The sequence below is a fragment of the Camarhynchus parvulus genome, chromosome 9 (genome assembly GCF_901933205.1).
Source record: "Camarhynchus parvulus chromosome 9, STF_HiC, whole genome shotgun sequence".
In the NCBI taxonomy this organism is placed as follows: Eukaryota; Metazoa; Chordata; class Aves; order Passeriformes; family Thraupidae; genus Camarhynchus; species Camarhynchus parvulus.
The window spans coordinates 6003691-6027771 of NC_044579.1; the positions used below are offsets into that span (position 1 = coordinate 6003691).

The window sequence follows — 24081 nt, forward strand, 5'->3', positions numbered from 1 at the left end:
TTTCTGTTTTGTTTCAGGCCTTGCTTCCCAGGGGCCCTGCTCCACTCTCACTGTTTCTGAACATTTCTGTCCCAGTGCTGGTTTGGGAGCAGGGTCCCAGGTGGAAGCCATGGGCAGATACAACCTCAGCCTGGTCCTCTGTCCTATTCTGGGGGAAATTTTGAGTTTAATTCCTAGCTTTGCCACAGACCTGCTGGGCAGCCTTGGACAAAAATGTGTCACTAGCTGAAAACCATGAAGGGGGAACAACACAAAGGTTGCAGAAGGGAAAAAAGGTGTTTATGTAAAACTTCCAAAAACCAGGGGGGTCATTGCTGGGACATCAGCAAAGCAAAAATTATAAATTGCTATAAATTACTGAGCTACTTCTCAAGAGTTATTGTAGCAGAACTGCAAAACCAGAAATTTTATTTTGTTTTCAGTTTCTCCCTGCCTTGTTTCAGAGACCGTATTTCTTATAAACAAGATTCTTATTTCAGTATTCCTCAGATTGTCTGTCAATAAGAGCAGCTGGTGTTGATGGATTGATTAAGATACTCTGAGGATGGTTCAGCTTAAAGAAGAAAAGACACAACAGATTTCAAAGACGTAGAAGGCTGCTGTGGACAATAAACAGCTTCCCCCCGCCACCCCCCATTCAGGGTGGACAAAATGCTACATTTGTAATTGCACAGAAGATTCAGGTTAGAGAGGAAAGTGTTTTACCATTAAGGCTATTGCAGTATTTCAACAGGAAAGCCTTGGAGAGCAGCCTGGCAGGACCAGGCATGTGCAACCCCTCCTGCCCTTCCTCACCTACACCCTCAGACATTTCTCCCCACCTTCCTCATCACTTGGTGACTCCTGTTAATTTCAAAGAGAAACTCCAAAAGCAAAAGTTATTCTGCCCTTTATTCTGCTCATTTACAAGTCCTCACAGAGCAAGTGCAATAAAATGGCTGAAGAGCTGGACAGAACTCCTGGAATTCCTATATCCATGTAAAAAGTGATCCAGCTGTAAATGCAAAGAAAGTCACAATGTGCTGATTTCAAACTAACAGAGCACTATGGGCACAGAGTTCTCATCCTTACTGTTTCTTATTGTCCAATTCAGAGGCACAATTTACCTGCAACTGGAAAAGCATTTGATGGAAACACTGAGTCGATTTATCCACCCAGCCAAGCAAACAGCAATAAGCCAGGAGATAAATAAATGGGTCAACAAGTATTTTGCTCTTGAATGCTCAAGGTAAGAAATCATATACCTAAAGCCCCAAATTGGAGATCGATCACTGTCCAGACAGCAGCACCAAACTACATCTCCATACAGCTGACATTTCCAAGAATTAGTGGAGAATTTCCTGCTTGAACAACACACAGGGCAAGGTTATAATTTGTTCCCTATGAAAACTATATTCAATGATTTTCCCATAGAATTAGCAGCAGGAACTGGATAGAAATAAATAGGATAAAATAATAGAATATTTAATTCAGCACACACAGCAAGTTTTACCAATCTGAGCATGAGATGGTAAACAACAGAATTGCAACTACACAAACTCCTACTTCTGTGTCTTGGGAATTGGCTCCTGGCTTCAAATTACTCACTGCTAGAAAGCAGTTTGTTCCCATCCACCTAATCAGCACCTGACTTTTCTGCAGTGTTCAAGCAAACTGAAGACAGATGGGCTGTAGCCACAGAAAGGGAAAGAACTGCAAAACTTTCAAGTAACTATTTAAGAAGTAAACTAAGTGTAATTCTTCACTATTGTGCTGTGGTGGGAATTTGCTACTTTAAAAACGAATCACTTATGAAAAATCAAGGGATATATGTTAAAATTATTGTGGCTCCCAAGTAATATGAATACATGGTCATTGTGTCATAAAAATTTTTTTTCCATATTTATAAAGCAGAGAGCCCTAGTGCAGCCCAAGTGCAACAGTGAGCAGACACTGTGCTCCAAGTGGCTTCTGGAGCTGCAAATGATGCAGCAGCACAATTCCCTGAGCAAGACAGAGGCTGTGGAGACCCAGGGCAGCTTTGGGGAGCCCTCAGCCATGCCCACATGACACAACTCCCACCTGTGCCCCTCTGCCTGGCATTTATTAAGGCAGGCCCCAAACCTTCAGATTTTCTTGTCAGAAGAAAGCATTTGAAGCAAGAACAAAGGTACAAATTAAACTAAGTGGAGCCTGCAGATGTCATGGTTTCCACCAAGGCTGAGACAACACACAAGGAGCAAAAAGTGCCTTAGGCTTGTGGCATGAGCACTTCAGCACAGTGGCACAGGAAAGTTGATCTTTAATGGATGGATTTTTGATATGTCAGAATAAAAAGCCCTTCATCCACCAACATCTCTCTTCAGAAGCGCTGCCCTAGGTCTGCTTGCACTGAAATAATTGGGAATTTCCCAACAGCATCACTGTGAGCTGGGCCCTTTGATTCTCTAATTGGGAAGGCAGAACACTCAGTCTGAGCTGTCACCAGTCCAGTGAAGTCCTGAAAATGTTCAAGAACATGTAACTCAGAAAGCTCAAACTACAGTGTTCTCAAGGTTAAAATCAGGGCACTCAGCATCTAGAACAAGTCAGAAAAACTGTAGGAAAACAGAAAATAGTCTGCTGAAAGTACTCAACCTCTATCAAGATGTCTTGACAATTTTTTTAAGCCAAAATCTTGACTTAGTAACTGAAGAATTAATCTGGAAGCAGAACCTTATCATATGACATCTCTTAAGAAAAACCTGTCTTTATTAATCCTTCAGCCAAGCCTTTATGGCACCAATTTTCAGTTAGTCAGATAACCATGAAAGCCCCTGCACTGCAGAACTCCTGGATCAGCTTTCCTTAAGGACAAAATACTAACTGGAGCATCATCATTCTCTACAGAATCATCAATAAATCCCTCCCAAATTATTATTCCATTACAGCTGCCCTGTGCTGACATCAGCAAACCAAAGATATTGCTTTGACTTCCATCAAATCATTTCCCTGTGAGGTAGGGAACATGGATTTTATGAATACCTGAGACCACAAGCTCCTACAGAGTTGTAAGAATCAGGCTGTAACTAAAGACCAAAGGGAAGATTTGGGAAGCAGGGAAATAAGGCACCTACCTGGAATGCTGTCTCCTCTTCACAGGATGGATCTGGCCATCGCTACCATGTGAGAGCAACACGTACATAACACAACGCTGCTCCTGCATTTGCACTAAAGAAATATCAGCTCACAGTCTGTCTCAGAACCATGAAACTGCTCCAACATTGCTGCCTCAAAATCCAGGTGATGCAGAAATCCTGCAATGTGCTCACACTCCAGATGAAGGGAAGGCAAAACTGGTTTTACACTTGTAAAACAGAGTCCCTCCTCTGTTTTAAATTCATTACAGGCACTTTTCAACAGCAAGTTTCAAAGTATTAAAATCAATTTTGATAGCATTACTGAGAAAGCTACTACTTTTGGATATAGAGCAAATCAGCAATCTACAAGAAAAAGCAGCAATTTCACCATAAATTGGTGACACATTGAAAAGAAACATTGACATATTGAAAATAAACTGCCCAGGTTCCCTCATTTGGGCTATGACATGACCCACAATTCCCAAGGAATTAAATCATTATATGCATGATGGATGTGTGCTGTTTCACACATGAATCTGAGTGGTTTCACACATTTATCTGCAATACAGTAACACAAACAAGGTTGTCCTGCACAGCCAAACTGAGTCACTCTGCACCACCAGATCTCCCCAGTGTGAAATTCCATTGCCAGGGAGGAGCTGCTCCCATGCCTCCAGAATCTTCCACACAGCTGCACTCTGCTTCTGTTCCTCAGGTGTAGGGGTGAGGGGAAGATGGAGCATGTAAAACACAAAATAAATCAGTTCCCCTAAATGGAGCAGCAGGACAGGGTAGCAGGGGATGATGTAACCATCACAGGATCTACTGTGTGCTCACAGACATCCTGCAGCCACACACTGCATTAGCTCCTGCTGCTGTTTGCACCTTGTCTTATGTGAAAATGTGCCAAACCAAATAGTAAAAATAGTGTTTCAGTCTGTCACTTCCCCAGCCTAATGAACTGCAAATCTTCCATCCCAAGTGTCTAAAATTATTGGTATATAACATTCAGCCAAGGTAATATCAAAATATATTTTATTCTGGACCTCTTTCAGATCTGATTCAAATTACAGTTGTCAAAGCAATACAATGCAAAGGGAAACTGCAACAGAAAATGTGCCTAGAAGGGATATAAGGGCCTTGGGGACAAATCATTGTGATGTAGAACCAAAATACATCATAAAGTGTAATTAACATGGTCCAGGACAGTATAGAACATCTATATCAGTCTTCTTTAGACAATAATCATGAAAACTGAACAATAAAAGTCCTTTAAACAAGTACAAAAAACTGTCATGGGCTGGTTTACACTTTTACAACAGTTGTAGTTTAACTGGATAACTGAAGAAATGATGCAGACATTTTAATCCAGTGCTATAGGTAGGCTCACAGAATTAGACCCAAAGGATTTGTAACTCCAAATGAAACCATTACAACTACAATGTCAATGTCAGGAGAGAGAGAAAATTACTTCTGTATTCTAGAATTACTGTTCTGCACACTGCAGTCTGTTGAGGACAAGATTGCAAAGTACACTGGACTAGCAACAACATGCAGACTGTTTTCTTGTATTTACCCACAAATGTCAAAAAACATTATGAAGTAAAAATGAATGATTATTTAAAAATAAAAAAAACAAAACAAAACAAAACCATGCCTCAAGTTATTGTCAAGCTTCAAACTTAAAGGCAGAGAAAGCGAATTATGTACTCAAAACTACTGATCTGAAGCACTATTAACACTAAATCTGCAATCCACTCGAAACGGCAGATTTTCCTGCTTCGTCTGCCTCCCACCAGACTGACAGTGAAGACAGTCACACTTTCACAGCTCGTGGTATTTCAGAGCTTTCTCTAGAGGGAGAAGTGAGGACTGCTCCATGTCTCTCTCCCTACGGAAAATGTCAGGGATCTCGATGGAGATTTACTGCTGTCTCCCGAAGCCGCATTTGCTGCTAACATGCCACAATGTTGCTTCTGCTTTCTTCAGGCGTCTGGAGAGGGTGGAAGTGATCCCACCGGGGAATGGCTCTACAGGGCTTTGGGAAGGGAGGAGCTATCCTGCCAAAAAGGAACTGGGCTAAATCCAGCAGGCCCTGCTCTGGCAAAACCCCACGGACACTGGGGACCCTCGGCTGGAGGGGGATGAGGCCGATTTGATCCACGCTGGGGTTCGGCACAGCCAGCGCTCGCCCTGGCGAGGGTGAAGTGACAGAGAGTGGGATTCCTGGTGGAGTAAAGATTGGAAAAAGCAGATCCCAAGGCTCCCCTCTTCTCTGAACATCCTTGTATTTACAGGCTGAACCCCCCAGTTTGCAATGAAGCTCCTTTAATGAATTGAAGGTGTCAGCTGCGGAGGTCGCGCTGCTGGCAAACCAGCACGGCCGCCCTGTGCCGCCCACTGCTCTCCCTAAACACAAAGGACATTCCCCATCAGACGCCCCAGCATGAGGTAAGCAGTGTAAGGAAAAAGGAGTGCTTTTTAAAATGAAAATCAATTAAAATTGGTAGAAATCTTTGGCCTTTCTCTCAAGATGCATTAAAGTGTCACGAAATCAAGAAACATGCTTCGAAATGCCATGTCGTTCTGACTCTGGTAACTACTACCTCCCCTCCACCCAACCCAGAAAAAGAGGCACTTTTAGTGTTTCATATAAGATTTCCAATCATCTAGTAGACATGCTAAATAACCCTGCACAATGGTAGTCCCAGAATAAACTCAGTTTATCAACATTACAAAGAGTCTAAAAAAGCTTTTATGAAGACCTAGATATTCTCTTAACTACACTAAAAAGTCCACTGGTTGGGAATCTTTACATCAATTTAAAAATGCAGAAAAAGGTGAAGTAAAAATAGAAAAAGACGAACTCTACAGAAACCTGGATCTGGTCATGCAAAAATGACAAACGGGATTCTGAGATGGATGCACAGAAAGACAGCGAACTCAAGAGCAGTTCATTTCTTACCCCATCATTGCTTCTGAGCCCAGCTTTTCCCCTTCCTTTTATCCTCTGTTTGGATATTTGCCTGTTATCATGTTGAACTGATAAAAATAGGAACAACTCCATCCGTAAGACTGAGCACGCACGTACACGCTACACAAAGTCAGGGCCTTGCTGCCATTTGGCTTCCCCTTTGAAAGGAGCAATTTGGACAGTCTACCCCACCCTGGAACACAAGGCCTTTGTGCTATAAAAACCAGCAATTAACGTCAGGGTTCTGCGGTGTTTTTGTCTGGTTTTTGGTTGGCGGGGTGGCAGAACGCGGGCGGCGGCTCCGGGCGTGTGGGAGCAGGAGCAGCACTGTGGCATGCGAGGCAGGACAGCTGGACAGCTACGGCCAGAGCTGGGCTTGGGGACACTGCCTGGCCTGGGGACACGGGGCTGGCCCCGTGGCAGTGGGACACCTCGGCTGGGGACGCTGGCCTGGCCCCACGGCAGCGGGCTCTGCGCGCAGCGCTCGAGCCAACGGAGCCGACGTTCCTGACAGCCCTGCCTGGACACGCTGCAGCTCTGGTGTTCTCTATTTCTGAGTGTGTGATGCTATGCTGAAGCAACTAGAATCGCAACCGAAAAACAGCTGATGATTGAGAAAGAGGAAAATGGCAACACCCTAAAACATGGCTGTGTGATTTTGCAGCTATGTCACAGAATTCCACCACAATTCGGTTTAGATTGGCTGAAAGAATCATCCAATAGCTTTTATGAAAATGAATAAACTGTCCATATTAAAATACAAAAGTACTATCAAGAATCACTTCTGACTTTCAGATTTAAATTCAGTGCAATTGACAAATGCATTGCTAAACGAAAAATGCAGCTTAAACATACTCAAAACATTTGTGTCTATTCCTGGGAGCACAGTTTAAAATTATTGCACAGAATTTTTTTTTATTTTTATTTTTTTTTCATTAAATGACAGAGGTCAGCCACAGTCATGGACCTCCAGCAATAAAAGCAATATTTCAAGTGCCAGACACTCAATATATTAGGTTTCCTACATATTGTAACTCACAGGGTAATTGCTCTAAACATTTGCAATATGTTCCAAAACCCTAAAAATAGCTGGCACAGAACCACCACAGATAACTGTCTTTATGGATATGACTTGGTGTTGGTTTTAAATGCTGTGTATGATAGCAGTATAATCCTGGGGTGTATATAAACCATGTATTATTGTTGACTTGTCTTAACCACTGGCAAATTGCTACCCTACCTTAGCCAAACTCAGACTTGCTTCAAGTCATGTTCATTTCATGGAAATAGCAGAAATCGATGCCTAAAGAACAATGGTTAAATGTCAAAGCTGCATTATCTCAATTAAATGAATTTATACTTAACTTGGACAGGGGAAAAAGAACCCCAAATGAATAAAAAAATAGGTTAGAGACTAACAATCATAAGTCACAAAATTAATTGTGATTGAAATAGTGTTATAAAACCGATAACTTTGCAAAGCTCTGTAATATAAACCATTCCTTAAGTAAAATGTCTGTGACATAAATTTGACAACCTCTCTTTTTATAAATTTACACTCTTGGAATCTTATGCAAGACATGATGCAACCTTTTCGACTACACATACGCATAAACACAACCTCATGCTATCATTTACAAATAAAATCACTATTAGTATACTTTTAATCACATGAGCAGAAAAAGGTTTGCCATATACATCTGTCATTGTAAGAAAAATACTTGATATTGTAAACAGAGTAAAAGACACTATATAGTAGTGATTATTAAAAAAATAGCAGCTTACATCTACCCTATATTTGGAAAAAAATGTAGTCACAAGATACAATAAACTGCAGGACTGGAGCAGCAGGGGAATTAGTGCAAGTATTCATCTTTTAAATAAGCTGAATCACTGCTATTAAAATAAACTTGAAGCAAGTCCTCTGTTTAAGATCTTTTTTTCTTTAAATCTAAGGTAGTAAACATTTTGCCTCTTAATGGCAGTGTTATCAAATATATGCCAAAGATTTTATTTTAATAAAGAAAAATTACATGAAATACTTTTAATACTGGAGTTTGGTTACAATTATACATCTAAGCTCCTACAAATAATGACGGGCAACTCTCAAAGAAGCTGTGGCATGAACCCTTGTCCAGAAAGATCTTAACCTCTTAAACAAAATCCTCCAGCTATACTTTGCTCCTTTTCACAATAGTGCACAATTTAACCATATTTTAGCTATGGTCTTAAAGCAACAGAAGATGCATTTTTCCTCTTTATTTTTTTCTCCTTTTTTTTTTTGCATCCCTGTTTGTTTTCTTTTTCCTGTGTTTTTGTGCCCTTCTGTTCTTACTTTTGGCAGAATTACGTCCCAAATAAGAAATTACTGCATTTCAGCCATGTCACCAGAAAGTCAAACATAGCATTATACCCATTTCCATCCTGCTTTGTAGATGAGAAGGATGTGGAATATCACGCTGCAAAGAAGGATTTTTTTTTTTTCTTCTCTCTCCCTAATCCCTTTTCCACCCTCCCTGTGATCACAAAATTGTGCTCTGGGAGCCACAAAATGTACCAAACATTATCAGGTTCAAACTACCTCTTCAAAGAATGCATCAAAACATGTTTCAAAGAAACGCCTTTTTTTTTTTTTTCCAAGGTGAAAAAATATAAACAAGAAACTAAATCACTCCCTTACTTCATGCATCCGTAAACTTAACCAAAACAAAACAGAAAACCCAATGTTTAAAAGCAAAGGAAAAAAACCACTGCTGCAGATTTCTGTAAGTCCATTTTCTCTGTACACACAAACTGCTTAACTACTGAGAAGGAAAACAAAAACACCCCACAAATCCACGTGAGAATGGATCTCATGGGGGAAGGGGTAATGAAGGCTGCCATTAGTATCTTCTGATTTTGGTATGTATATGGGTCTGCTCTTGTATATGGTATATTTCTCTCTCTCTCGCTCTCTTCTGTTTTTCATATCCAAAAACCTTTAAATGTTATTTTGGGGCACAGCAGATTCCAGCACTTGGTGAACAGGATTCACAAGCTGTGACAAAACTCTGTCATCCTCTTCAGGGTGTAAATTTTTTTTTTTCTTTCTCCTCTTTTTTTTTTTTTTTTTTTTTTTTTTTTTTTTATATACAGTATATGTATATATTTCTTTTACATTTGGCTGTAGTGGACTGGCCATGGTTCGATTGGGACTATAGCAGTACATGGGTCAGGGACAGTCATTTTGGCTATGTACACATTCATAGTCGGTCCATGGCTTCCAACTAAGAGCGCTATTTCCGGAGGTCTAGTACACAAACCTGCAAAGAGAGAGACACACATGCAGCAGCTGCACAGCACCACGGGCTCCCACAGCTCTGGGGGAAGCATCAGAGCAAAACCTGCCACGTGGGTTGTGGCAGCTTAACCTTGTATCCATTAACAATGATTAAATAATATCAAAATGAACAGGTGAGCGCTTTATGAACTAAGGCACTGCTACCTTCAGAATTACAATCAGAGCAGCAACAACATCTTATGTAAGCTGTTTGTCTGTTATTTAATACTGTGAGGCTGAGAACTGACTAATTTCATTTTATATTTTTACAAACCAGATTCAAATACATGGACAAGTACTAAAATAGATCAGAAAAAACAGTCAACGGTGTATAAATTCCAGTTTTAGTCTTCCCAAAATCTCCACTAAGTAGTGCTGCTGGGTCTGTCAGATATAGAAATCTATCAGTAAAAAATAACCACACACAAGATAACACCAGGTGCAAGCACATTTAAAATAGAGTGGAGAAGGGCTTTTGCTAGTGAACAATATAGAACAAATTAAGTCCAACATTTTTAAAATATCAGAAACTAAATTAAAACAAATCTATTCCAAGTACAATCAGCCTCTTGGGCCAAATTAATTGGAGGACTGGAAAGGTTACACAGCATGTATAGAAAAGGGTCATCTGGGGAGAGTGATAATCAATTTCTGCTCAGGATACGCCTTGGGCTTTTGTCCTTTTATGATATTGCCTATACTTAAAAGACTAAGATGATATAAAGAACAATCAAAATTAATTCTCTAGAATTCAGGCTTCTTAAAATCCAGAACTTCCTGTTTATTTGATTTGAACTCTAACAAAACAGCATTACTTACCAGCAAGGAGCATTCAGGAGGGAATTGCTTTGGCACCTGTGTGAAGATGCCACCTGGGACTCTGCACTACTGAGCTGCCAGGATGGCTTTTTGCTGACGCTTGTTAAAGGAAGCTACAGCACTTCAAAACCCAATTCCCTTATCAGCATTATTTTACTTTAATTTTGCTTTTCCTTAGGCTCTCCTCTTTCTTTGCCAACCATGGTGAGACAGAGGCAAGCAAAAGGGGCTGTGCTCCTTATGGAGACCTTGCAGATTCCCATCCCACTGCAGCTCTCTGCAGGGCAGTGTCAGAGCAGCCAGGAGGAGATGCTCCAACACCCTGCAGTGAAATGACAGTGGCAGCATCCATGATTACTTAAACATGATTTTATTCCCTGCTTTTCCTAAGCAAAGTAAGCAGACTGATATTTATATATATCTGCTGACATTTTTAGGAACTTTTTAATTACAAGCATTTGGAAATCTCCACTTTGTTTTGCTGCTGAATGCAATGCAGAAGGTATTTTATTCCTGTCATGCATTATAATAATATCACCTACACTGAGCCTCTTCCCTCAAAAAGGGCACAGAAAGAAAAACAAATTTGTTTCCAAACCAGCCACACTGAACGCACTGACACAGTAAGCCCCAGAAGGAACAGAAAATATAAATTGGAGATATCTCCACCTTCTGAGGTTTTTGGACTGGAATAAAGATATTCTCCTTAAAATACCACAGCAGGGTTACAGTTGAAAACCTACAGCTGAGCAGGCTGTATTCAACCTTCAGATAGAGAAGGAAATTTTGTCTCCATTGTTGGTTAAAAGATTTCCAGAAGATGTTATTGGAACCACCAACCAAGTCAAGCAACACTTACTGAACCATCTGAAGCACTTGCTCCAACTTTGTCTCCTGCTGCATTCCAGCAAACCTCAAAAATCCCTCCTGTTCCCCGATAACTGTGAACTAGGGCACCTGTCTAAAAAAGGGACAAGGCAAGTAATTAATACAACAAAATCAAAGTGAACAAGCATAATTTGTACACGTGAAATCTCCCCACTGCTTTGAAAAGCTAAAATTCTCAGAGGAAAGTGGTCCAGAAGAGATTTGTGGACAGTCTCAGCACTTTGTTAAAGAATGTAGCACAACCATTGCATCTTGAGCTCCTGTGTTTGATGGGCAAAACTGGGGATGGTCACCACTACTTCCAATTACTAAAATGAGCCTTTCAGAAATTAATACCCAACGCTCAGTAGCCAGAGATTGCATCATGCCTGACAAAAAGGTCTTTAGACTTTGAACATAACAAGCCCTTTTTTTCTGCCAGAAATACAAACCAAGTAATAGTGTCCTTTTTGAGAAAGTTTCACAGCAACACTTTGCCACCATTATCTTCCCTCACTTTGCATTCTCTTGTTTGTCAGTGAAATTCAATGAAACAGCCAATCAGATTAGTATGTCTATACCCAGTCATCATTTTTCACAAAAGACCCTGTTTTATCAGGAATTTAAAGTGCAGAGTTAACGAAGAGTATTTTTGGATGAAATATGGTCTTGGAGAAACTTTGTTCAATCTGGGGTTTGTTGGTGTTAAGAGTTTTTGGTTTGGGTCTTTTTGGCTTGTTTTTTTGTCTTTTTTTTTTTTTTGCTAAAACAATGTAAAGACAAGTATTACTTCACCACAGTCAACCATTCAAAGAAAGAAATTAAATGTACAACCATTAAAAGAAATAATTTCAGAACAAAGAGAAAACCAGTGTGTTAGCAATGACAAAGCTCTTTGTGGCTGAAGTATGACGGATAAACAAAGGTTGGAAGGATGGAAAAGACCAAAACACAAACTTCTCAACACAGACAAGAGCAATACCTGTGTATTCCAGATGTGTACACATTTATCAAAGGAGCCACTGGCCAGGTACCTGCCATCAGGACTGAAAGCTACACTGTACACAGGTTCTTGATGTTTTGTCAGAGTATGAATACAAATTCCTCTGTCTACATCCCATAACCTAACAGTAGAATCAAAGGATGCACTGTGAAGGAAAAAAAAACAGATTAATTACATCTCAATTCAACATATTTTTGTTGCTAATACAAATAGAATATGATAAAGTATTTTATGTGCTTCAAAACATTCTGTGAACTTACATTTATAGAAAGTGAGATAAAAATAATGTTTAACAAGCATTCAAGACCAGGATTAAATAGTACCTTGCTAACATAAGATTGGCATTTGGATTATTTGTTCCTGGTCCTGTAGGACTCCATTTGATAGTATAAATTTCTTTGTTGTGTGCTTGTAAATCATGGACACAACTGTCTTGTTTCATACTCCAGATCTATGATAAAAAGGGAGGAAAACACAAGTAAGTTAGCACAATACCATACTAAAATACATTTTACATGTTTCTTCTGTATCATGTGCAGGTTGTTACCTTTAGGCCACTCAAAACATCTGCTATGATTGCTAGGTTTCTAGAGTAATTATGCCAAGTTTTATTCCAGGACTTTACATTCTTTGTGTTCTAAGTCCCCAGTGAGGTTAATGAATAATAAAAGTGCTGCCTGTAGAAACCAAACTGCCTGAGTGAACTGCAAACCCCTTGAAAAGTGCAGGGATGAGAGCAGATGCTGAAATGAGAAGAGCAGTATGTAAATGTTCATGTCTGAGTTGATAAAATACCACGGTCCTATTTTTAAATGAACTTCTTGCTACACAGACTGAGTGAAATAAAGGGATAGTACAGAAATTTTCTGTTTTCACACAAATCCAGAGACACAAATACCACTATGGCATTTTCCTGACATATTAGTATTTGCATTGCCAGATTTCAGTGTTCAGTACTTCAGAGAGGTCATTAGAGGACTTCAACTCCTGTATGATCATACTCAGCAAACAAAATAACTTTATTCTATTAAGAGTTTACATGGCTTCTACAGAAGGGATTTGGGAAGGCTTTTATATGGCAGAAATTTTACATGGTAGATAACCACCTGAATGTTATTTTGAATATCTCAGTAATGCTTTTAGTTCACTTTTTGTTGGAAAAAAGCTACCAGGAGCATGTTTAAGCTGCAATTGAGGTGCATGTGTAAACAAATGGTGCTTTTCAGAACTGCTGCTTTGCTGAAGAGGAAATTGATTTTCAATGTGCAGACAGAATTGAAATTGTATTTCCAGTTTAATTGATGGGATCAAAATCTAGTTTCTCTTCCCAAAACTAGCATAGATGAAAGAGTCTGTATCAGCTGCCCTAGAGAACGTTAAGCTGTAGATAGAAACTGACCAAGTAAATAAATCCTAGGCACCTTCCATGTGCTTCCAAACCTGGTATTTATTCATTCTGCCATTGAAAAGTAAGAGATCCACAAGTGATTAGTGATGTGTAGGCTTAGCCTCCAGCACCTGGCTTTTGAGCTAATCCTGAACAAAACAGTAACATTCCTTCCAGCCTGGGCTCCATTTGAAACAGCCACCAAGAGGTTAATTGTCTGAATCCCACAAATGCTGACACATTCCCAGTTGTCACCTCCACTCACTGAGAGGCAGCAGCAACAGCAGCTCAAGCTCCAGACTGGAATTCATCACCCTGGAGTTTCAGCTGTTTAAGTATTAAATACCTGGCTTAAGCTGGCTACTTTGACTCCATCCACTGCCAGTGGAGAACAACTGATGCTCTCAGGGGTTTCCTCATAACACTTGACTTAAGACACTTAACTTAGGAAAGGATAACTTGCTCTTCAGCAGTGCTAGACAGTGCTGACTGGAGATGTCTAGACATCCAGCTTTAGACTGGAGGCTTAATGCTTAAGTGTTTGTATTTAGATAAGGTGATTTCCCTTGCCAGAGCCTGACTGTGTGCCAACAGGAGGGATATGTGGCCACTCATTCAGCCATTCCCTGATTAAATAACAGTGAGCTGGATGGAATTAACTGTCCCAAGGGTTACCAGCAGGACAGTGCTGTCAATATAAAAAATGTATCCTGAAACTCTACCAAGCACAGTGCTGAAGGTCCCAGTGAATGTAAAGCATCTGTGCCATGGAAGCAGCACAGGCCTGTCAGGTATGAACAACCTCATTTGTGCTGGTAGCAGGTTTGTAAGGATCTCTGGAGTGCCCTGAAGTCACAAGTGCAAGCTGCAGTGTCCTCTGCACTCACAAGTTTGCCCCTGTTCTACAAGAAAGCACACAGCTGTGAATCACTTGGAGGACGAGTGTAGGTGTGATTGAAAACTGCAGAATGACTCCTGAAGTACTGGAAAAATCCAGGAGTGCACATGGCCTCTGAAGAAACAACATGCCAAAGATTTTAACTAGAAAGAAAGGGAAAGCAGAAGAAAACCAGGAAAGGAGCAAATCACCCATTCTTGAATGTGCTACCTGACATGCATTCCAACTTTTTTCTTTTAACCAAAAGCAACCAACAAGCGTGACAGCTTAATGATTAATGACCTGATTCTGTGAACAGCTAAAAGCACCTAATAAATCATGCTCCAAGTCTCAGGCTGGCAGCCTGTAACAAGTCTTCTGAACCAGAGCTTGGCCCTGATTAACAAGGCTTTCTAGGATTGCCTAACCTTGTTATATTAAAAAAGAACGAATATAGGACAACACAGCAAGTACAGTGGTACTGCTGGGATGTCCAGGCTAATGGAGTGCATTCCAGAGTCTACAAAGACAAGGGCCAGCCCAGAACTCCCATTACCTTTAGAGTCATGTCATCAGAGCAGGATGCCAGCAGATTACCAGTTGGATCCCATTTGATTGCATTTACTTCATTCTAAAAGTGAACAATGAGAGTTAGTTGGAGTATTCCCTTCCATTACAAAATGATAGCTTACAAAAGATAAAGCTGGACAGAAGTTATGAGTATTTGCATAATTGTAGGGATTTTAACATTTAATTTTTATTCATAGCTTTGCCTTCAATAACAACTAACAGCTTTTTGCCATCCATTTATCACATTTCCCATGCATTCTTGTATACCACCTGGTAAAGTTTTGAAGTCACCATGCTTCTCCTAAAGCTCACTCTTGCACCCTGACACTAGTAAAATAAGCTGCACATGGAGGTGAGAATTGTCCTCATAATCACACAGATTAACCACAACTACCTATGTGTGCATCTACTGCCTGTAACCAATTACACCAGTGCTGGGTACTGGTAAGTTTACTGAGCCCCCAGTCTCTCTCTAATAAAAATATCAAAGAGCAACCCCCTTTTTGCAGTACTTACTGTGTGACCCTGGAAGGTTTTGATGGGCCTATCTTGTCCTAGTTTACAAACGTGAATACACATGTCTGTACTGCAAGAGGCAAATGTGTTGTTACTCTGCCAATCAACATCTAATGCTGGTGCTAAAAGAAAAAGAAAGATATTTAAAGCTATAGTACACACTCTGCAGGAATTTGATGTACAAATTTAGCATGCACCACCTTGGAACAAAAGCCAACAGGAAGCAATTATTAATTTTACAGCAGTTCTGAAGATAAACACTATGAACACTAAGAAATGCAGCTAAAACAAGTCTTACACAACATGGAATAAATTTAATATAAGTCATCATAATATGGAACATATGTGAAATCAAAGTTATACAGAAGACAGTGCAGCAGGACATCAAGCTGTAGTTAAGTCATCTATAAACAAATCTCAGGAGTCAGCACAAGGAACAGGTTCCCACAGCTTCACACATCATCATGCATGAGCTCATCGCCACCAGCAGCTCCTGCTCATGCTCACGGATGGGTGAGGATTTATTTCCTTTCTTAATTCCAGCATTATAAGGTGTGGTAACTTGAAGCTTAATCATGGGCAACATGTTCCATTTGATCCAGCCAGCTATTTATGGCAGATAGCACAGGGAGAACTGCTTGGAGTAAATGCTGAGTTGATGTTTCTGACTGCTGTCATGGCTCTGGAAATGTGGCACGAGCAGAACAAGGAGTAGGAACGAGACACATTTCTTAAAAGCCCTTCAAGGGCATGTCTGCCATCCTCTCCACTCTGTTTCCCAGCTGATTCTGGCAGGGCTGCTCAGCATGCAGCCCACAAAGCAATTTGTCTGACCTCCTGCACTGCCACCCCAGCTGGCCAGGGAACAGCTTTCAGCTGCTTTGTGGCCAAACAATCTGGGGACAGGGCAACAATGGGATATGGGGTGGGATCTCTGCAGCAGGAGGATGACAAATGCAGTCCTTAGGCGAGAAACACTAATCCCTGTGGCCTGCCCACATGATTTGTCTGCCAGCATACTACAGAAAATCAGGAATACTTGGATTATTTATCTCCTATGACTTCATTGGAACTGCAATAAAACTGTGAGTTATAAAATCAGAACAAATCCATCTTTGTTTACATTCTCAATATTCCAATATGGGACTGTAAGTAACCAAAGACTATCTGTAAGATTCTTAAATTATACAAATAAGCACTACAAACATCTGATTTTAAAATTTATTTTTAAAAATATTTTTGTCTTTTCAGATGACAAATCTGAATGATGAAATCAAGACTTACCAGAATGAAAAGGAAACTGTTGCTTGGCTTCGCCAGTGTGGGCATCCCAAATAATTGTGGTCTGTGTTAAACAGATAAATAAACAATAAACAAACTTGTACAAATTTCCCCACAACTACCACCACTCACAAGTATGAAAATACCTACCCTGCTCACCATCACCCAAACCTGCTCTTGATTATACATTTCTAGAGTTTGATCCAGTACTAAAAGAAATAGTAGTAGATGTACAGAAAACAGTAGAAAATTTAAGATTGCATTAGAAAGATGTTTAGCCACAACATTTTGGGGTCTAGAGGGAAGAAGGAATTTGTCGGCTTTTAAACAGTTTTATCCCCTTAGTCCTATTTATATTCTCCTAATCCTTTCCACACACCTATTTTAATTTCAAATACTTGTATATTAAAATTATAGTATCAGCTACTCACTCGTTCCTAAGGAGATGTTATTAACAGTTAGTCACGTACTGAAAAATTTAAGGGTGTAATTTCATTCTATGTTGTTCTCTGCCAATACTTTCATAACCTTCTGGTTAAAGAAACCTTACATGACAAAATCAGTATCTTACCATCAGTATATTATATGCCAATATCCCTGCCCTACCTCAATGACCAATGAAAATTTTAACATCAAATTCAATGGAAACATGAACTGACCACACAAAATAAGTATGGAAAAGGAGCCTAAGGTTGGGTCACTCCCTCTGCTAAAGCAGAATATTTTTCAAAGCATAATCTCAGTTTGTCTAAGTAGTTTTATTGACTGAATGAGGTTTCTATTTCTTCCTTAATTATTTCCCTGTAAATGAAAGCTATACTTCCACAAATATTTAAAAATTGGCATAACCATCACAGATGCCAAAAGAGTAAACACATCCTTTCCATGCTTTGAGACATTAAATTTTCCTTCCTTTGTGCCAGTACAAGCATTTATAAAGCTGGCTAATAAAGGAAACCAAGTAAATGCATGCAGGAAAGAAAAAACAAATAAAGGAGAAAATGTCCTACTTTACAGTGACACTGCCAGTTTTAAGTAGTTGTACTGACGTTGCAGTTTGCCACTCTAAGAGAGAACCTGTGCTGACTTCTGCACCTTGAATCAGTTACAGAGGGAAAAAATCAACTCTCCTTATTCTTGCTATAGTCTATTTGATTCTCTGAATTCACTTTAAGTACATTTCCCATCACTCTGTGCCCTTCCTACCATTCATACATAAAACCTCTCACACTAACAGCAGCTCTGAACTGGAAGACCTTGTAAACCTGAATTTGTTTAGAGATGTGAAATAAAACACAGTCAAACAATGAGCTATGTGGCATTACACAATTGGCAGCCCCCCAGTCACATATATCAAATTCCCTTATGTTCCAGCTCTAATCTTTATAATCATTCTCAGGTCTGACTGATATTCAACTCAGCCTCGACCTACCCCTCTAGTACAATTTTTTTTCCTAAGGCTTTGCTTCGAAGTGCTTCACTGAATTTAGATGGTTTGGTTTTACAAAGGTTTCATGTTTCTGGTTTCAATACTTTCCAACTCAGACTAACCTAAATGGGAAGAGATCCACAGACACTGAAATCCAGGAAATGAAAATATCTTAATAAATTACTATAAAACCCAAGGAAACATAGCTAAGCATAACAAGATCTTTGTAAGCACATATTTATATCCCAAGCCTTTAGTTTCATTTACTTACTTTGCATAGTTTTGCTATTTTGCTTACAGTTAGATTATAATGGTGAAGGAAAGAATTTTAATTTTACCAAAGATTATCTCACCTTGTCCACTCCTGCACTTAAAATGAAGTTTCCTTTCTTGTTCCATTTTAACGCAAATATAGGACCTTTATGTTGCCCTAAGGTGCTGGCAAGATTACCTGAAAATTTATATTGATATGAATACATTAAAAAATAAAAAACTATGCCGTGAGCCACAATATAGGAAAATATATTGTAAATTAAAAAGTATTTTGCTTACCATCTTTAGTCCATATCCTTGCAAAGCCATCATAAGACCCAGTTGCTAGAAGTGTACCTTCACTCTGCCAGCAAAAAGGTTATTTGTTTATTTATTTTTACTGCTTAGGTCAAAGCTAAAGAGCACAAAGCAAATGTGAGGTAGAACAGAGAGGATAGGATCTATGCATAGGATTTATGATATTTTATTGATTGCCAGTTATTAGAAAGGAGTTCCTGAAGTATAATAGAAGTTACAACGCTGATCAGAACAGAAACATTTCAGGTGCTGGCACAGAGGCCAGTGCTGCTGTCAGTTAAAACGTGGCCATGAGGTGCTGTGAGCAGGGTTTTCCTGGGAGCACTCACGTTCCAGTCCAGCGAGGTGACGTCCTTGTTGCTGGGCACATCCTGCCCCCCCTCCCGGATGCAGTGCCGCAGCACCAGCTGCGTGGAGCCGCTCGTGCTGTTCTCGCTCAGGTTCCAGATCCGCGCCGTCGAATCGCCAGACCTGCACAACACCCGGGGAGACAGAGATCCTGCTGCTCACACACGGGCCATCCCATCAATTTCATGGGGACAGTCACATGTGTCATCATAATGATGGTCTGTAACATTATATAATGTGCAATATACCATACACTAGCAATATACAATATGCTAATAATATGTGACATTATAATATATGCAACAATTTAATATCTATTACTTTACCATACCATATAACAAACAGTATGTAAAATAACAGATAATATATATTGTATTATATATTATATATATAAAATATATATTGTATTATGTATTGTATATATATAATATATAGTCTTATAAAACACCATATACAGTTTTTATATATATTACATATACACATATATATTTACATTTTATATATATTACACATACATTTTTATATATTACATTTATATATTTATACATTTTATATATATTACATATACATATATGTACATATATACGTGCATAAGATGTAATATAGAATAGATAATATAGAATATAATGAGATATATATGCTACACAATATTTATGCTATGTGATGTATACTATAATATATAAATAGATAAATTATAATTATATATTATATATATCTCATATATATTATAATATATATAATACTACATATATAATTATACTTACATAATTATATATTGTAGCTGTATGTTATGGTACATTAATTTGTTATATATTAATTAATTAAGAATAATAAATTCCGTTTTAAAGCACTATTCTCTAAAAAACAAACGCTGTAGCATTTGATGTTTGGGGCAGGTGTTCCCTGAGCCTTCTGCTCTTCCCGTGCATAATAATCAATAATAATAAATAAGAATAAAAATAATTAAAAATTAATAATAATAATAATCATTATTATCATCTCCAGTGTGCCCCAGCACAGACACTCCACACACACACAGACAGTGCACATACCCTGAGGCCAGAAGGTCACTAACAGGATTCCAGGCACAGATGAACACTTCGGACTCGTGACCACGCAGCACCACTGCCTTGTTGGGAGGGATTTCCACATCTCCATCTACTTCCATCATATCCGTGTGATTATCTGCATTGTGGGAAACAACAGTGCAGAGAGGTGGATTTTAGTATTTTGGGACATTGTGACTCCAGTATGGTTCAGATTCTTCTGCCGTGAGTGCAAGAATTCACAATTTATGTGATTCAAAAATTTGACAGAGCTGTCATGCTCTTTTATTTTTTCAGTTCCAATTAATGAAGCACTATAAACAGATGGGGAGTTTCGAAAATGTGAGAAAGCTCTTCGCCCCTGTAAACCTTCACATCCAAATGGATTTAAATTTGGAGCTTCAAATCAGGGCCAAAAGTGAATTTTTTGCTATGCTAAAAAATAAATGCTGTTACAAGTACTCTGTTTCTCAGGCCCAATACTGCATAGTACAATATGTTACTAGTCTAGCTTGTGCTGTAGGAATAAATTTAAAACACATTCATTTTCAAAAAATATCTGTTTTCACCAACTGCAGTCAAACAGGTTTTAAATCTACATCTCCTACACTCCATTTACAAAATTCCTTTAATGAATATAATCACATTTGTTGATAGAGTTAACATAACCAAGCTTCTCAAACTTCATCAGCAATTACTGTGGAATTATGGCAGTATAGTTTTCTGCACTGGAAGTGAGATTGAAACCATATTGTTATGTAGAACATACTGGGGGTAATTCAACTGACAAAAGAGTTTTCTTGGCATCTACCATCAATCATTTTCATTTATTAAAAATAAATTCACGATGAGTGCAAATGCAGAATGTAGGAAATGCTGCACAGTTCACCTGCTCCATATTTATTCACTGCGGTTAAAGAAATCATTTCACAGCTATTGCTTAATTTAGCATTAAGGGTTTCTGTCACTGCTTGTGCATGGGAGAAAATAAAAAAGGCTATTAAAACATGAGTATTTTTTTAGAAAGAGCACCACATAAAGCATTACTTCAGTCAGAGGATCGATGCCAGTCTGAAGTGCTGTACAGCCAGCAGGGGTTGCTGGTAGATCACATTTAACAGGGCTGAGATCCGAGGTCTACCCTTCCTCTATCCAGATCACAGTTATCAATACTCCTTTGAGATTTTTAAATTAAAGCATCAAAGTAGAGACCTCATTTGTTTCAGCCAAAGAATGTATTTCTAGCTTTTTATCATATATGCTAACAAAAAAAATCTAGTAAAATCAGGCTGTAAAATTTGTACATGGTTCAATATTAATATTCTCTCCAAAAATGGCATTTTTTCAGGTGTTTTTACAGAAAGAATTGTAACTCCCACACTTAAACGTGCAATTCAGACTTCCAGAAGAGTATTTTCAAAATCACAGTTTAATGCCTGACCCCAACTTTTCCATCCTAAGCCTCATTGTAAGATAAGATAAGATTCCTTTGACCAGTGATGACAAACAGAACTCACTTATTTCACCGATCACAACTAAAATGAAATTCACTAATAAAGCAAACCTGAGAGCAGTTGCATTGAGCAATTTTGAATAGCAAATAGTGAAACCTGATATTGATAAAAGAGACAAGGGACACAGGGCTTTTCCTAGCTAGCCTGACCTCAGTTCCACTGGAAGAGCCAGGTACAGCTCTTGGATCCATGCGTTTTACAGAACTTTTTGGAAGGAGTTTGCAGAGCTTCACCAGCAATACTCAGTTTTAACCAGCCATGGATTGGCAGACTCCTCTCCTCATTCCTTGTACAGGGATGACTCAATTTTTTTTTCCTTTTTATGCAAGGGCCCTGTGAAAAATCTTCAGGTGATGGAAAAGAAGCAGTACTGGAAGTGAGACCGGTCAAGGGAATATTGTGAATTAATGAATTCAGAACTCCTGACTCCTGCAACTCCAGATATCAAAACTGGGGACAACCAAAGGTGAGACACGACCTGTTCAAGTATGAGCCATGATGAAGGAATTCTCTGCAAGCTGAAGGGTTCCTCCAAACTCTACATTTTTACCTCATTGTCTACAAGCTCATACAATGATGGACAGCTAGGAAATGCTAACCCAGTTTAAAGCAATTTCTGTCTCAACTTACTTGCTATAGTGTGTGCTCCATTCTCCTCTCCATTTGCAGTATTTTCTCCATTTTTTGCTGATCCCTGTTGGTTGGTGGCAGCTGCAGCTGCAGCAGCTGCTGCCTGCTGTTGTGCAAGCTTGTCTCTGTAGGCCTGTTGTCTTGTCTGTACCACATCAGGCATCACTGCATCTATCAGTGAGAGAGACTCTATCGGCCTACCATCAAACAAGGTACCATCCTAAATTACAGCACAGGGAGAAAAGGAAAAAAAAAAGATAAAACCAAGTAGAAATTAACATTATGGGCAAAGATTCCAAGCAAAACTAAAGAAAACGTTTTGATTTAATATAATAAAGTGGTTTACATATGGTGCTGGAAATGATATCTCATCATTGGTGTGGTCAGGACTGGAATTTTAGTCTAAAGTTAAGAGGCCACAATAAATATGCAAAAAAAGCCACTGCAGGCCTCTGGGAGAGCCTGTGGAATCAGAAGTTACTTGCTTTAAGTTTGCTGAATTGTCAGCTAAAGCAAAAAATTCTGTAAGCTATCTATGAATATGATTTCAAACATGAGTGGCTGCAGCAAAATCTAATGGTTTGTTTGAAGAGAGAGCTGCAAACATTGCAACTCAGGTCACTGACTTGTGAAGTTATCGTCTTATTAGACTAATACTTTCCATAAACATATTATCTGGGGAGTTGACTAGTTTTCTTCCTTTTTTTAAACTGTGCTGGCATGCTTTCAAGCAACAAGGAAGAATTTTATCCTGAAATGGACAAGACCCAGTTAAAAATACTCTTATACATATGCTAAGGCTTTGTAAGGATCTATTTTTAGGGACTAGAAGGATTCCTTGCAATAAATATAGGGTCGTCTTCTTCTATTCCTATCACTTGCTTTATTTTTCTGAGGCTTCCTAAGGGAAAGGATTTGTTTCACTAGGACTATGAAAACCACACAAACAGCAGACATAAGGGAGACTGGAAAGTGAGCAGAATTAACGGGGAAAAAAAAAAAAGGTTCCTTCAGTAAACTGACTGACACACAGAAAGGCTTCTCACCTTCCAGGCACAAATGAGAATGGAAATTGAGGGAGAGTGTCTGCAGCATCAGGCAGGAAGATACATAGCTTTCTGTACTGCTGGAATAACCATTTAAACATCAAATTTAACAGATGCTGCTCAAGATGAATTAGCCAGCAGAGGCAAAAGGCAAACTGGCATATACCTTCAGCCTTCCTGCCACAAATTCAAAGCCCCTCCTTGGAAATCCTGCCTTAGGGCTCACATTACTTCACTGTGATGACACAAGAGCCCAAACAAGAGCTGTACAGTGCTCTCCCACCTCCCTAGCGCCTGTCTAAGAAGCCAAAAAATGAAGAGATTGTTGGTCCCCTTATTATCCTATTGCACTAGATGCACTACAACATTAGAGGAGGGTAAAAACTCTGCAGACAATGGACTTTAAGCAACGAGCCAGAACACCATGCCTGGTGTTGTGTGGCTGCCCTGGGCAGAACCCCACCCAGTTATGTTACTCCACTCTGGTTCCACCACTAGAGTCATGGTGAACACCAGCAGTGAGGAATCTGAAGTAAAAGCAAGTAAATAGGATACAAGAAAGTTAAGGAAAAATACTAACATTCAAACTTACTGCAAAGCAAGGACACAATGCTCCTGCAGGCAAAGCCTCCTTACCTCATTAATACTGACTTCTGCCTCTACATACTGCAGACCTTTCTGGATGATGGAAATCAAAGCAGCTGGTGGCACCAGAGCACCATTTATATTAGACTGGCTGATATGGCTCTCTATACCAAAGGTAAATGCTGAATGGGAAAACCCTAAA

At 39.3% G+C, this 24081-nt stretch overlaps 1 protein-coding gene across 6 annotated transcripts in view; it reads right to left on the minus strand.

The window, feature by feature from the left end:
* Positions 1-4116: 4116 nt before the first annotated feature.
* Positions 4117-24081, minus strand: part of TBL1XR1 (transducin beta like 1 X-linked receptor 1) — a 108346-nt gene continuing 88381 nt past the window's right edge. For 2 of the 6 annotated variants that reach the window (XM_030954553.1, XM_030954552.1), the window contains 11 exons: positions 23931-24076; positions 22249-22468; positions 20111-20258; positions 19040-19181; positions 18693-18756; positions 18494-18591; positions 16715-16775; positions 15431-15552; positions 14901-14975; positions 12404-12531; positions 11193-12225 (listed from right to left, as the gene is read on the minus strand). In XM_030954553.1, the coding sequence (XP_030810413.1) occupies positions 11886-12225; positions 12404-12531; positions 14901-14975; positions 15431-15552; positions 16715-16775; positions 18494-18591; positions 18693-18756; positions 19040-19181; positions 20111-20258; positions 22249-22468; positions 23931-24076 (1544 nt within the window). In that variant the 3' untranslated portion in view covers positions 11193-11885. The other 4 variants (XM_030954556.1, XM_030954555.1, XM_030954557.1 and 1 more) reach the window with 4 other exon arrangements.